The 16,848-nt window shown below is 41.4% G+C and overlaps 2 protein-coding genes across 2 annotated transcripts; both read right to left on the reverse strand.

Annotated features, from left to right (window-relative positions):
* Positions 1-7,051: 7,051 nt before the first annotated feature.
* On the reverse strand, positions 7,052-13,028 carry LOC137586338 (uncharacterized). The gene is made up of 2 exons (XM_068302344.1): positions 12,489-13,028; positions 7,052-7,174 (listed from the first exon to the last, which is right to left on the reverse strand). Exons 1-2 carry the CDS (start codon positions 13,026-13,028, stop codon positions 7,052-7,054), a joined length of 663 nt encoding a protein of 220 aa, XP_068158445.1.
* A 746-nt stretch (positions 13,029-13,774) lies between these two features.
* Positions 13,775-14,965, reverse strand: LOC137586339 (uncharacterized). Its single transcript, XM_068302345.1, has one exon. The coding sequence runs from the start codon at positions 14,963-14,965 to the stop codon at positions 13,775-13,777; it is 1,191 nt and encodes a 396-aa protein (XP_068158446.1).
* Between the last annotated feature and the right edge of the window lie 1,883 nt (positions 14,966-16,848).

The raw sequence follows: 16,848 nt of genomic DNA on the forward strand, positions 1-16,848 counted from the left end.
TAATGATTGAATGGGCTGGAACACCACTTTTCAGCGCTCAATCTCTAGCATTACAGACTAAGAAAGAGACGCAATGGAAAAGTTGATCGTTCAGATCAGCTCTACTCGTATTTTTCTCGCCGACATGAGATTTCAGCAAACAAAGGAATTCTTGTATGGGGCAACCGGGCTGTGATTCCCGAACCATCTAGACCAGCATTACTTCAAGCGTTGCATGCTTCACACATTGTAAAAATGAAAGCCATGGCTCGAAGATACATTTGGTGGCCTAATATTGATGCTGAAATAGAGTTACTTGTGAAACGTTGCAATCTCTGTCAGCAAAACCGAAACGAATAGCCTCATACAACTACACACCATTGGGAATCTGCCAGACAGCCTTGGTCACGCCTACCGGACGAAATAGTGTCAGATAATGGCACTGCATTCACGTCTGAAGAATTTAGGATCTTTATGAGGAACAACGTGATTCGACACATTCGGTCGGCTCCATTTAATCCTGCCACAAATAGGCAAGCCGAGCGCATGGTACAAAGTACCAAGAATTACCTGAAAAAGTTTGACAGAAATCTTAACATAGATCTCTCACTGGCGCTATATCTATTTAGCCAACATACTACCCCTCACTCCACGACAAATCGTACCCCTGCAGAACTACTATGTAACCGAGAGATTAAGTCATATTTCGACAAAATTCAACCCAAGGAAATAACATACGGAAAGGTCTGCGACCCAACAAATGATAAGCAGTTTTCTATTGGTGCTCCGGCTTGGATCCGTAACTACGCCCCCGGTCCGAAGTGGATAGAAGGCGAAATTGTGGAAAAAGACAGGCCCCATATCGTACAATGTTTGTTTACATGATCGCCGTATTATTAAACGTCATTTCGACCAACTTCGCCACCCGGTTCCGTCTGCCGAATGTACTCAAGACACGGAATCAATCGAACTACCTCCTGAAGATGCAGTCTCGATTCCTGAGGATATACCCGACTCTCCCGAATCGTCTGAACCGGCACCATTGTCCCCAGCTCCAGTGACTTCCCGCATCTGTGTGTTAAGGGGTGTTATGTATGTGACCCATCTCTAAGAAGCTGTTGTCGTCGCACTGTTAAAATGTCTGTTAACAGGTGTACAACATCGGACTCCCCTGCTACAACTACGAGGGACTTCTACTACTACAACTGTTACTACAACTTCGAGTAACTTCTACTACTACAACTACGAGGGACTTCTACTACTACAACTTTTACTGCAACTATGAGTAACTTCTTCTACTACAACTATTACTACAACTACGAGGGACTTCTACTACTACAACTATTACTACAGCTACGAGGGACTACTCCTTCTACTACGACTACAAATCCAGAATTGTACTGTACCATTATCTTATTAATAAACCATATATATAAGTTTGCACTTACACAAAAACAATTATTTTGGAAACAAATTTTTTTGTGCGAAAAAGGGTAGAAGACTCTGAACAGATTACAGGGAAGTGAGTGTGGCGCACACAATGAATTCAATGTGTATAAATGTTTGTGTGTTGTGACTCATAACCAAGGTACTCAATCGAGTGAATTCGAATGAATGAAGCGTAAAGCAGAGTCAAAACTTCGGAAAAGCCGAAGACACTCGACTATTTTGAGCATCGTTCATTTTGAAGTGAACAACAGTCTTGGCGCACCGACATCAGAAGTGGGATGCAATCCTCGTCAAGAAAATATTGAAGTTCATCTGCGCGTCCTTAGGAGCAGCAACATGCAAATTTCATGGAACTGACAAAAAACTTGCAAGCGTCGGTAAGAGAACCGTCGCTTGGCAGTGCTGTGATACTACCGATGCTACGCAATGGTGTACGACTGTTGACATTGTGTTATGTGAATAGGCATTACAAGGGTCTGCATTAATTTTGGCATTAAGCAAAGCGCTTGAAGGAAGTTCAGTACAATGGCTGTCGCATGCGTGTTATACTGTAATCAAATGTCCAGAGTTTAAGCAGTTATTTCAACAACGCTTTAAAAACAGAGACGTCTGCCGCTGCCATTTTAAATAAGCCGAATAGTCGTCCCAACAACGGTGATTCTCTGCAATATATGCGAGTCGCCTTGTAACGTCACTTCTTACGAAATGAAAGAACATGAATTTAGAAAAAAATTGCTGTGTCCCTGGTTCTGGGACATATTGGCGTGTGCAACGAATTACGTACACTGCCGACATTCCAAATAGACGCAATCTTCAGGCGGAGTTGCAAGACTTTAAGCTCGACAAGAGAGCACCCAATTTTGAAAATGAGGAGCCTCCATCACAGCGGGTAAAGTCATTTTTAATAAAGTGCCATAAATGTCCAAGGAACCTGTCGAGTGGAGGAGCGGCTTCACGCACCGAAAAGAGAGCTGAATTATGTGTGGTAGACGAGCTAAAAACGAGTATGCAGTTACAAGCTAAGAATTTTCCAATTACCTTTGACTCTGGAGCGGAGTACTTGTTATTAAAGGATAGTGTTGCAAAAATTCTAAGTGGCAAAAGAATTAACAATCTAGTCGCTTTAAAAGGCATTGGTAATTCTAACGTAAGTAGCACACTACATTTGAAAACTTACATCAATTCGTTTAGAATTGCAACTCTTCAGAAGCGGGTGATTAGATTGATTCCCTATTCGCTAGCCCTGCATTACTCGTTAAAAAAAGGATGGTTCAGCAAGACTATATGTAGACTATTGCTAGATATCCAATATAAATTTTTGTCCATGCCCTTTGCACTTAAAAACGCTCGTTCAGTGTTCTAAGGGGCAATTTTGAAAGCACTAGGAGATAACATATTCGTACGTTATAGTTTACATGGATGATATCATGATCATAGCTCCCAACCATAATTTAACAAAATTCGATTGCCTCAAGCAATTTTTGACTATCGAATCGAATAATTCAATTTGCCACACAAACTACTCTTACTCATTTCTACGGACCTACTAAGTTTGACTAAAAGCGGATTAAAAACACGCAAAATATTCTTATAAACGAGTTTTACTAAGCGGTCTAAGGGGCGGAGTTGGTGCTAGAGTGCACGTTAATTTATAAGAGTGAGCGAGATAGCAGATGGTAGGAGGCATGCAAAAAGAATTTACATACATACATACATACAAGTATGTAGTACATTGTCTGCCAAAGTCGGAAAGACGACTTACTTTCTGTAGGTCTTTTCCCTATCCTTAATCGGCTAGCGTATACCTGTTGTTTATTTATAAATATATACATTTAGACTGGTTTGCGAAGTCAACTACACCAGTCCTGCTGGATTTGGCCAATCGTTACGGAAATTGTTCAAGTTTGAAGTACTTTAACCACTTGATGTAAAGACCAAATTTTATAATGCGGAAATGGATGTAACATACCTACAAGCTCAAGTACAAAATGTGGACCTTTTTGCCTAGAAAAGGTGGAATTGGATAACTCGGAACATTACACAGTCACATCAGTAAATACTCTTCCAAATGGAGAGTCCGTGTTAACTTCAAAACACATGCTGCAGCCTAACAATAGCTGTCAGTTTCTTTATTGCATAAAGGTATGTACAGAATGTTTAAAACTAACAAGTGTACTTGTACATACATAAATTTTGATAACAAAGATCTTTGTTTGGAAGTGATAGATGCCAAAAAACGTAATTAAAATTGGATCAATATTTTCCTTTCTGTGTAGAGTCACAAATAGTTCTGATCATCCTATGAAATTGCATATTCATCTTGATACTCAAAAGTTAACAAGAAGCTATACTGGATCTGCTGATTTTCTTTTGAAGGTATTACAACCGGCGGAAACGACCGAGTTTTCTTTATCAATTTCTCCTTCAAATAAGGGCCTAATCAGAGTATCACTTTTTTCATTAATAAGTTAACTGAACGCGAAAATTCACAGGAATTACTAAGAGAAAAGAAAATTCAATTGCAAGTTGTTTAGTTATGATGGCAGTACAATATAAGAAAATATATATTTATAAATATTCGTCTAAAATATGGGCAAGCAAGCTTGTAGATAATTGTTAATATATCCTTTTGTAGCTATTAAACATATAACCTTCTTTGAACAGATAAATAAAACACATAAAATCAGGATAATTATTGAGAAATTGTGTATCTGGATACAGAATCAGGATAATTATTGAGAAATTGTGTATCTGGATGCAGAAGAAGGAAGTAAGAAAGTTTTACTCTTTGAAATATCGTGCGAATTACTAATGTTAAATCATATCAAAGCCGAAAAACCAGAATTTGTTTGGGCATTTTAAGAGAAACTTAGGAGGCGGTTGTAATTCAGCACTGCAACCATTTGTGTGACGGAAGTTACTTCAAAAACAAAGCAAAAAGGAAAGACGAAGAGAGCGAATCGCTCTGTTTCTTAGCTCCAAACATGCTTGCTTAAAGTGCAAACCAAACAAATCAACAAATACATTGTTATGTATGTGACCCATCTCTAAGAAGCTGTTATCGTCGCACTGTTAAAAGGTCTGTTAACAGGTGTACTTCTCAGTCGTTTTACTCCCCTGCTACAACTACGAGGGACTTCTATTACTACAACTGTTACTACAACTTCGAGTAACTTCTACTAGTACAACTACGAGGGACTTCTACTACTATAACTATTACTACAACTACGAGTATCTTCTACTACTACAACTATTACTCCAGCGACGAGGGACTACTTCTACTGCTACTAGAAATCCAGAATTGTACTGTACCATTATCTTATTAATAAACCATATATATAAGTTTGCACATACACAAAACTGGCGACGAGGATGGGATAATTCGTCAAACTCATATATATGAGTATATGTCGTGTACAGTTACTTTCCCCTATTCAGGTGAGTGATTTGACCAATGCAATCCGTCCAAACCGACCCAATCAGCACCACCAGCCATGCGATGGTTGCGGGGGTGCCCACTTGCGGAAACTGTGCCCACATCGGAACACTGTGTGCCATGCCTGTCACCGAGGAGGCCATCTTCAACGAGTCTGCCGGGCTGTAAGAGACCCGGGTCGTAAAGCGTTCAACACATCGAGTGGCCATGCCTTCCACCGAGGAACACACAAGCATACTACCGTTGATTTGCCCAAAGGAAATTGTTACAATAATTTTAAATAATCGAAAATGCCAATTCGAAGTGGATTTGGGGTCTGCAATCACTATGATAGACGAAGCTACGTTTCGTTACATCTGGCCAACGGACAGACCGAATATCCAAGATTGTTCCCTAGAGTTTACGGGAATTAGGCCGTTTTATGGGACCACATGTGTCATTACAAATCATGTCAGCGAGACGCATTCCATTCGCAATTCAAGAATTATATGAAGAAGAATTAGACCGTCTTTGCTCCCAAGGAATCCTAGTACCCATTGAATACTCCGACTGGGCGACTCATTCAGTTTCAGTAATTAAAAAGGATGGTACTATTCGCATATGTGGCGACTACAAGTCTACAATTAATAGAGTGATTAAGCAAAACGGCCATCAAATTCCTGCAATGAATTCATTATTAGCATCAGTTGAAGGAGGATCTATATTTGCGAAAATCGGCTTGGCTCAGGCGTACCAACAACTAGTGGTGGATGAGCAGTCCGCGTTGTTGCAAACCATATGTACACACAAAGGTTATTTCAAAGTAACCAGACTACAATTTGGGATATCTTCAGCCCCTGGCATATTTCAGATCTGCATCGAACGTATACTGCAGAGCGTTTCTGGTGTTTTACCCTATTTCGATGACATAATTGGTATGGGAAAATCAGAGGAAGAGCTAGCGGTGCGTCTTAATGAGGTGCTTTCAAGATTTGATAAGGCCGGACTACGCCTACGCAGAGACAAGTGACAATTTGGAGTTCCGTCAGTAGAATTTTTAGGTTTTAAAATCGATGCACTGAGTGTAAGACCGTGTGCCAGTAAGGTCGAAGCTATTAAGTGCGCTCCGGCTCCAAAAGATAAGAAACAATTAGAAGCATTCTTGGGACTCATCAATTTTTACCACTTCACCGTCTGCTAGATAAAAATGCGCTATGGGTGTGCGTTTACTTCGTTTACTCTCGTCACAGATCATCGCCCATTGCTCGGAATTTTTTCAACGGCCAAGGCAACTCCAAATGTTATTTCTATACAGATGCTTTGAAGAGCAATATTCTTGAATGCCTATGACTTTACACTAATTCACAGACCTGGATCAGAAATGGGCAACGCCGAATTCTTAAGACGATGCCATTTACCACAACAAGGAGAAGGCAACACTACAGAAGAAGTGTTAATGATTGAATGGGCTGGAACACCACTTTTCAGCGCTCAATCTCTAGCATTACAGACTAAGAAAGAGACGCAATGGAAAAGTTGATCGTTCAGATCAGCTCTACTCGTATTTTTCTCGCCGACATGAGATTTCAGCAAACAAAGGAATTCTTGTATGGGGCAACCGGGCTGTGATTCCCGAACCATGTAGACCAGCATTACTTCAAGCGTTGCATGCTTCACACATTGTAAAAATGAAAGCCATGGCTCGAAATTACATTTGGTGGCCTAATATTGATGCTGAAATAGAGTTACTTGTGAAACGTTGCAATCTCTGTCAGCAAAACCGAAACGAATAGCCTCATACAACTACACACCAGATTGTACCAAGAATTACCTGAAAAAGTTTGACAGAAATCTTAACATAGATCTCTCACCGGCGCGATATCTATTTAGCCAACATACTACCCCTCACTCCACGACAAATCGTACCCCTGCAGAACTACTATGTAACCGAGAGATTAAGTCATATTTCGACAAAATTCAACCCAAGGAAATAACATACGGAAAGGTCTGCGACCCAACAAATGATAAGCTGTTTTCTATTGGTGCTCCGGTTTGGATCTGTAACTACGCCCCCGGTCCGAAGTGGATAGAAGGCGAAATTGTGGAAAAGACAGGCCCCATATCGTACAATGTTTATTTACATGATCGCCGTATTATTAAACGTCATTTCGACCAACTTCGCCACCCGGTTCCGTCTGCCGAATGTACTCAAGACACGGAATCAATCGAACTACCTCCTGAAGATGCAGTCTCGATTCCTGAGGATATACCCGACTCTCCCGAATCGTCTGAACCGGCACCATTGTCCCCAGCTCCAGTGACTTCCCGCATCTGGGTGTTAAGGGGTGTTATGTATGTGACCCATCTCTAAGAAGCTGTTATCGTTGCACTGTTAAAATGTCTGTTTATTTATTTATTTATTTACGTCAACTAACACAGCAGTCGACGAAAAAGCTTAAGCTAAAGACAGATAGTAATTAAATGAAGAAGGTAGCTTAGCTTTATACACAACCTAACATCCCCAGCCCGGTGGAGGTGTTTTATTTGCACAAGGTGCCAGCTATGCCACGATTCACAGCCAATGTGGCCAGGGATGAGTTGCAGCCAATCCAAGTCCAGAATATTTTCATTGGTTTCGCTGTAGATGATTAAAAAGTATAGCGCGAAGAGAAGTGACAGAAAGATGAGGAGAGATAAGGTGAGAAAGGTTGTTAAAAGATTGGCAAAGAACACGAAGAGGTTCGTGAAGAGAGTAGTTAGTCAGACATCTACTAAGGTGAATAGGAAAAAAGTTTCTGGTCCGACGTGAGGGAACACAAAAAATACAGCGTATCTAGTAAATTCGTAGAAATGACTTTGCCGTTGACTAGTTTATGGAGAAAGAGAATGCCAAAAACAAGCCTACGGTTATAAAGTGAAAGAAGATTAATAAGAAGAAGTCTGTCAGAATAAGAAGGTAGGCGAAGACACGGGTCCCAATTTAGACCGCGTAGCGCAAACTTAAGGAATTGCTTCTGTACCGATTCAATACTACGCTGGTGAACATCATTGCGGGTTCCACACTGGCGAGCAATATTCTAGAGTAGGGCGAACTAACGAAGTGTATAAAACCTTTGTTACATAGGGATCATCAAATTCTTTGGCCCAACGTTTAATGAAGCCGAGAAGGCTGCTTGCTCTGTTGACAATTGAAGAAATATGAACATTAAATGAAAGTTTAGGGTCAAACATAACGCCTAAGTCTTTGAATGATGGAACACAATCTAACAGAACAGACTTAATAGAGTAATGAGCTAGGAGCGGAGACAAACGACTGAAAGTCATAAAAGAACACTTAGAGGCATTAAGGTGTAATTTATTAACGTGGCACCAATCACAGAACGCATCGAGATCTGATTGCAAGTACTGTTGGAAAGAAGGATCATTATAGGAATAACAAATCTTGACGTCATCCGCAAACATGAGCACGCGTGAATGAGCCAAGGCCAAAGGCAAATCATTTATAAACAATGTAAATAATAGTGGGCCCAGATGACTGCCTTGGGGTACACCTGACGTAACTCGAACAGTTTTAGATATCGAGGAACGAAAAGACACCTTTTGGGTTCTGCCAATAAGATACGACTTTAACCAACCCAATAATTTTGGTGAAAAACCCAGGATGTTAAGTTTCGCGAGAAGCAAAGAATGATCAACCGTATCAAAAGCCTTACTGAAGTCAGTATAAATAACATCAGTTTGACACTTTTTACGGAAGCCATGGTGTACTACGGTAGTCAATTCTAAGAGGTTGGTAAGCGACGAACGACCTTTCATGAAACCATGCTGGCAAAGAGAAATAGTGGATCTGGATAGATGTTGAAGGGAAGACGTAATAATTTTCTCAAACAGTTTAGGTATTGCCGAAAGTTTGGCAATGCCACGGTAGTTGGAAACATCCGATTTGCTACCCTTTTTAAAAAGCGGAATAACAAATGACTCCTTCCAAATATCAGGAAATCTACAAGTCTCACTCGATATAAAGAATAACCGAGCTAAAGGCTTAGATAGGGAAATCGAACACATTTTAAGGATGCAACTAGGTATATCATCAGGCCCGGGAACGAAGGAAGACTTCATAGATGACAAGCTAGAGAGAATACAGTCTTCAGTAATACTGGGAAAAAACATACAATTTAAATGTGGGATTGAAAAGGGATAGGGTGTGGGATCCGAAACAGTAGTAGAATATGTCGACTGAAAAAATTTAGTAAACAGATCTGCAATATCTAAATCATTATTAGCAGACTGATCGTTAAGTCTGAAGGTGGAAGGTAGGACATTAGAGCGTCTTTTGGAATTGACAAAGTTGTAAAATCTTTTGGGGTTATTATAAAATTCAGCCTTACAGCGAACGAGATAATTGTTGTTGCATTGAGTATTTAAAAGACAAAATTGAGATTTGGCTATACAATAATTTGCATAGTCAAGTCGCGAACCAGTTTTTTTAAATTTTTTTAAATATCTCGATTTAATGTTACGGAGATTAGAACCAGACTGGCGCGCTGGAGACGGTAGAGACATTCACATAAGGAACGCATTTATCAATTAGAGAATTAAGAGCAGAATAGAAAAACTTCACTGCACAATGTATATCGCAGCACTCAAATAGAAACGACCAATCAAAAGAGAAAATAAGGCTGTTAAGAAGATTGAAATTTGTTTTACGAAAACATCTACGACGAGAATTTGAGATGTTTTTAAATAAATTAGTAACGGAATTGTAAGAAATAGTAACTTCAATGGTAGGATGATAAGGATCTTCAGGTTTCACTAGTGGCTGTGTTTGCGATACAGCACTAACAGTGGGATCAGAGACAAAAACAAGATCAAGGATTCTTTTAGAACAGTTAAGGAAAGAATTCAACTGATATAGTGGACATTCAAGTAGGCTATCAAGAAAAACATGTTGAGATGAAGGAATTAAGAAAGATAGATTATCATCAACAAGCCAAGAAATATTAGGCAAGTTAAAATCACCTAAAACTATAAGAACATCACGATCTTTAAGACGACCAAAAATAGTTCGTAAAGCATCAGCATGGTGCACGTAGATCATGATATCAGAAGCTGGAGGAATATATGAACAAGAGATATATAGGCTAAATTTAGAACATGTAACTTCGACGCAAATAAACTCAACACCTAAGGGGAGATCAATCGGCACCACACTTGAAGACAGATTCGAGTTTACAGCAATGAGTACTCCACCGCCACGACGACCAACACGATCAAGCCTATAAGAAATAAAATTATTAGAAAGAATTTCATTATCTAAAACAGAGGAGTTAAGCCAAGTTTCAGAGAAAGCTAATATGTCAGCCGAAAAGGTTTGGCTATCACAGAAAAGGTTCGACAGCTTGGTAAGAAGTCCTCTTACATTTTGATAATGAATGCAAAGACTAGACGTTATTAGTTTTTTGAAGTAGAAGATAAAGTAGGAAGGTGGACAGGAGGAGGAGGAGAGCGCTTATTGGGCGCAAACTCGTGTACAACTAGGCCCTCTGGCCAAAAATTAGGGTCAACCATAGCTGAGAAGTACTCATTTGGTACTGTAATTTTAAAAGAGGAGATTTCATGAGGCCTAGAAAACTTAAACTTTTGAATTAAAACCTTAGCAGGGCAAATATTACCAATGTAAGCTGCCACAGACGACTCAGAAGTATCTGGAGCAAGCCTAGAAATAAATAATTGTTTGCGATGAGGCACTACAGTTAGTGGAGGCGGAGGAGCATTGGGATCCGCAAGTGATTGAGAGCCGGCATGATCCTGTGATTGATCAGAGTTCCCGTGAGGGATAGATTGAGGTACACCAGGGCTTGTAATGGGTACTTCAATCTGAAAAGAAGAGCATAAAGAGGGACAAGAAGATGGTGTAGGCGAAAGTAAAATCGGAGAGGAAGTAATAGAGAGAGCTGGCGACTGCTTACGAGGCAACTCAAGGGTACATTTCTTGTGCAATTTCTCAGAAGGTGGAACAAATTTGAATTGCGACAATAATTGAACGCTAGAGTCACACTCGTTTGACAGTTGTTTGGCCAGTTTGTTTAAAGAAAGAAACCTTAAACGAAGATCCCTATACATACGGCTAAAATCAAGGTGCTGGCTGGCACAAGATGGGCAAGTCCAGCGCATTAAGCCAAGCTCAGGCTTAGACAAAGACAAACAAGAAAATTTGTCGTAGTCGCGGCCATTGAGGCCAGCACATTTTAAGTGAATAAGATTATCGCAGAGCCAACAAGATATTGTTAACAGGTGTACTTCTCAGTCGTTCTACTAATTACTTCGGAACAACATCGGACTCCCCTGCTACAAATACGAGGGACTTCTACTACTACAACTGTTACTACAACTTCGAGTAACTTCTACTACTACAACTACGAGGGACTTCTACTACTACAACTATTACTGCAATTATGAGTAACTTCTTCTACTACAACTATTACTACAACTACGAGGGACTTCTACTACTACAACTATTACTACAGCTACGAGGGACTACTACTTCTAAGCGCTTGAAGGAAGTTCAGTACAATGGCTGTCGCATGCGTGTTATACTGTAATCAAATATCCAGAGTTTAAGCAGTTATTTTAACAACGCTTTAAGAACATAGACGTCTGCCGCTGCCATTTTAAATATGCCAAATAGTTGTCCCAACAACGGTGAATCTCTTGCAATATATGCGAGTCGCCTGGTAACGTTACTTCTCACGAAATGAAAGAACATGAATTTAGAAAAAATTGCCGTGTCCCTGGTTGTGGGACATATAGGCGTGTGCAACGAATTACGTACACTGCCGACATTCAAAATAGACGCAATCTTCAGGCGGAGTTGCAGCACTTTGGGCTCGACAAGAGAGCACCCAATTTTGAAAATGAGGAGCCTCCATCACAGCGGGTAAAGTCATTTTCAATAAAGTGCCATAAATGTCCAAGGAACCTGTCGAGTGGAGGAGCGGCTTCACGCACCGAAAAGAGAGCTGAATTATGTGTGGTAGACGAGCTAAAAACGAGTATGCAGTTACAAGCTAAGAATTTTCCAATTACCTTTGACTCTGAAGCGGAGTACTTGTTATTAAAGGATAGTGTTGCTCGTTCGACTAGTTAATCTAGCTCCGCCAGTGCCTTTGAAATAAATTTAATCCATTTAATCCTCAAGTTAGGTCAGCGTAAGCTTTTTAATTCTGCAAGTAATTTCAGGTTATTTTACAAATTTCTTATAACTAATAATTATACAATCTCATTCCACTTACTCTAGTCTTGGCCTCTTGGCTACGAAAAAACAACTGAACACGCGGTTCTTATGTATGTACTTAGATCAATGCAGCTGCGTATTTTTCGCGCTTATGTGTCTACTTATGTATAATAAAGTACCGCAAGAGTAGAATGAGAGAGAGAGTTTTAAAGTTTTTGAAGAGCGTCATTCTGTTTGTTCGGACAGAGTTCCATTTTGTGTTACAGTGGTACGAAGTTTATTCGCAGTCCCGAATTTCGGCAACATTCCCCTCCCAGCAAGCGAGCCACTGGAGCTTGCTTCATTTTTCCCGACATCGAGGACTGCTAACTTTACTGCTTGTCTGGAGAGGACACTTAGTTGTGTCTGTACCTTCGCCTGCCGGACTTGACCATCTTCTGCGGTGGTCACTTCGACCACTCGACCCTTTGTCCAGGTATTACGACACTGATTTTCGTCCACTATAAGTACGATATCGCCTACACCAATTGGCTTTACTTTTTTATGCCACTTGGACCTTCGTGTTATGTTTGGTAGCATCTCTTTGACCCAGCGTTTCCAAAATAGGTTAGCGAACATCTCACTCTGGCGGAGCGACCATTTATAGTCGATTTGTTCCGGATCGCAAATCGGTTTTTCTCCATTTGATGAGCCAAGCAGGTGATTTGGCGTAAGAGCTTCTTGATCTTCGTCGTCCAGGGACACGTATGTCAGGGGCCTGGAGTTGACCGTCATTTCCACCTCTGCCATTGTGGTAAGAAGACTTTCATCTAAGAATTTTTGATTTGGTGTTATACGGTATAACACGGTTTTAACGGAACGCACTAAGCGCTCCCAGGCTCCTCCCATGTGAGGAGCTGACGGTGGGTTGAAGTACCACGATATTTCCTGCTGCGACAATTCTCGGTGCATTTTTGCATCTTCCAGTTGAAGTTTGTCTCTAAGAAAGGCATCGCTCCCTCGAAAATTAGTCCCGTTATCGCTATATATTTCCTTTGGTGTGCCTCGGCGCGATATATGGCGTCTTAAGCCCATTAGGCATGAGTTTGTGGTTAGACTATGCACGATCTCAATGCTTATTGCTCGCATTGTGAGGCAGGTTATCAGCATGCCCCACCTTTTCAATGACTTTCTTCCATCGATAACTGTTAGTGGCCCAAAATAATCAACTCCTACATACGTAAACGCTGGCTTGAATGCACCCAGTCTAGCCCTCGGTAGGGGCGCCATTAAGGGTGCCATGGGTCGAGCACTACTCAGCTTACATTGTTGGCAATTTCGACGAATCCCTTTAAGGAGAGGTCTTAGTTTTGGAATAAAATATTTTTGCCTCACCTCATTTACTGTTGTCTCATGATTCATGTGATAATATTTTTTCATGGTAGTGCCGGACTATCAGCTTTGTAACCCAGTGTTGGGTGGGTAGAGCGATTCGTCCTTCAGGGATGCCAGCGAAGCGACTGGCTCTATCGCGTACACACAATACCCCATGGTCATTTAGAAAGAGTTGTATTTCCATAGGAATCGTTGTGCTTTAGCGTCTTCTTCTCGTACTGCTATTCGATGGAACATTTCGGCGATGTCACCGCTCACGCCGATTGCTCTCATTCTAAAGTTGTACATAATCTGCAGCAAGGGCACGAGCAAATCGGGCCCCTTTAGAAGAAAGTCATGAGGGCTACTCCTGATGATTGAGCTGCCGCGTCCCACACCAATCTGACCATGTCAGGTTTATGTGGATTTCGAACAGTAAAAATGGGCAAGTACCATGCGTTTTCGGGTTTCTCCCTGATTTCTTCCTCTGGCAAGTTTCTGGCATAGCCTTTGGCTATCAAGTTTTGTATTTGATTATGTAGCTCATTTGCAAAAGGAGGGTCTGCTGCCATTTTCTTTTGCATGCATAAGAGTCGTCGTTTTGCTACCGGCAGGCTATTTGGAAATACACGGGGGCCATCTTTCCAGAGCAATCCCGTGGTGTACGTCCGCGAGCTGTAACTAACAGTGTCCTCCAGAATCTGTAGAGATCGCTCTTCATCAGGGGACTTGGTAAATATCGGCGGTGATTTTTCCTCCGTTAGCAAATGTTTTTTAACCATCTCATGCAAATCCAGATCGCATTGACACCGATGCAGGTTGAGTCCTCCCCCAGATCGTCCCGATCCGCCATATATAGTCCATCCTAGTCTCGTTTTTGCAGCTATTGGTTGCTGCCATTTTCCTTCGCGCACCTTTAGCGAAGCTATGAGATTCGGATTATTACTGCCGATTATCATTTGAGGCATTGCGTTAATGAAGCTCAGGATAGGCAGGTTTTTTAAATGCGGATATCTCTGCTTTATCCTATCTGCTATCATCGTCTCGGCTGAAAGACCAATGGACTTAACCGTACAGACTTCATTTACTTTAAATAATTTATTGCCCAGTCTTTGTTTTGAGATTCTCAAGTTCAGCTGCTTGGATTCCGGCTCCTGCCGACTAACATCGCCGGTCCATCTAATGCATAGGAGATTGGCGAAACCTTTCACTTCGAGCGCATCAGCCAATTTTTCTTCTACAAGTGTTAGAGTCGATCCGTCATCCATAAATGCGTAGATATCGACGGATTTCGAATTGGAGTGCAAAGTGACTGGAACGATTCGAACATAGCATTCTGGCTGGTTGGTTAGTGACCCACGATGATTGTGCAGAACGTTTTCCGTCACATCCTTGTGAAAGAGACGGTGATGTTTTGCTTTGCAGCCATTTATGTCGCAAGCTACGCGACTCCAGCAGGATCCCTTGTGGTTTTTGAGGCACTGAGCACATAGCTGATGGTTATTTATCGCGTTCCACCTGGCTTCGACTGACATCCGCAACAACTTTTCGCAAGACACTGGTTTGTGGTGTCCTTTGCATATCGCACAGACTGTGTTTTTAGGGCTATCTGTAGGCGCTGCGGTATGTGTATGCATCACTCCTCTGTTGATTCTCTTCTTGTCACTTTCTAGTATGTGGGGTAGATACGCGACTCGCCGCTTCCGCCAATTCAAACAACCAATCCGCTAGGTGCTGTATGTTCGGGTAGGGTATGGATTTTGAATGTAGAGCCCAGTTAAGCATCATATCAGGTCCCGTCTTCTCGATAAGCTCTTGTAATAACGTAGGGTTGTTCAGGTGCGCATCTAGCTTGCTTGCCCTAATGGTAGGGCACATATTTTTCACCGCAAATGCAAACTCGATCAGCGGTTCTAGCTTGCCCTTTGGAGGAGGCAAATTTCGCACATTCTCCATCAACAGTTTTATTATGTGTTCCGGGCGTCCAATGTACATTCTCAAAGTACTTATAACGCTCGGCAGCATTTCTGGGAACAGTAGGCTGTCTTGCACGGCTTCAAGGGCCCTACCTTTCAGACATCTCTGCAGACACATAGCCTTCTCCTCGTTGCTGTATCCACCGATCCGGGTGCTAGTTTCATAGGTGCTTATGAAAAGTGGCCATTCTCTTGGATCTCCTTTGAAAACTGGTAATTCCCTCGGCATTGATTGTCGAGCAGCTACTTGTTGTGTTATGCCGTTGGTTTTGCACGGCATGCTCTGCGCTCTGGTACTCGTCGCCTGTGGAGTATTGGTGGCACTATCATTCGTCATCATTATGTATCGATGTATTCCAGCAGCATGTTGTGGATGATACTTCGCTTCTCCGTTTGACTGTACTCTCGGGTTGAGTAGGGCGTACTTACGGCGCAGATATTCCCTTTCGAGGCACATTTCGTCCTCTAATTGTTGCAAAAGTATTTGCTGATCTTCCGGCATTGCTTCATCTTCCACGTGTTGATCTTTGTTGCCTGGGTGGTTAACCTTGAAACGTGATTCAGTTTCGAGGTTATGTTCACCTTCATCAGACACGTGGCGACATGTCTCGCACATCCAGGAACTCGAGGTGGCACTGTTTTTCGATCCGCAGCAGGTGCAGTGGAATTGAGATGCACACCTGGAGCATGTGAGCATTTCCTGGTTGTCCGGCTCCTGGCACAGACCACAGTTTCCAGTCGTTGCCATGTCTATATGTACGTAATTTTACGCGTGGTAAAATTAAAATTGGTTCTTTCCTTGGGATTTGTATTAGTCCCTCCTCTTTAGGTCTCCGTAGCTCTACTACATCGTAGGAATTAAAGAATTTGCTCAGAATTCTTTACGAAAGAGTGAATTTAATTTCACGTTGAAATTAAAAGAATTTCATATAGAACTTAAAAAGAATTGTTGCTCGTTCGACTAGTTAATCTAGCTCCGCCAGTGAAATAAATTTAATCCATTTAATCCTCAAGTTAGGTCAGCGTAAGCTTTTTAATTCTGCAAGTAATTTCAGGTTATTTTACAAATTTCTTATAACTAATAATTATACAATCTCATTCCACTTACTCTAGTCTTGGCCTCTTGGCTACGAAAAAACAACTGAACACGCAGTTCTTATGTATGTACTTAGATCAATGCAGCTGCGTATTTTTCGCGCTTATGTGACTTCTTATGTATAATAAAGTACCGCAAGAGTAGAATGAGAGAGAGAGTTTTAAAGTTTTTAAAGAGCGTCATTCTGTTCGGACAGAGTTCCGTTTTGTGCTACAGTGGTACGAAGTTTATTCGCAGGCCCGAATTTCGGCAACAGATAGTGTTGCAAAAATTCAAAGTGGCAAAATAATTAACAATCTAGTCGCTTTAAAAGGCATTGGTAATTCTAACGTAAGTAGCACACTAC

This window comes from Drosophila tropicalis, unplaced genomic scaffold (genome assembly GCF_018151085.1).
Source record: "Drosophila tropicalis isolate 14030-0801.00 unplaced genomic scaffold, ASM1815108v1 contig_979, whole genome shotgun sequence".
NCBI lineage: Eukaryota > Metazoa > Arthropoda > Insecta > Diptera > Drosophilidae > Drosophila > Drosophila tropicalis.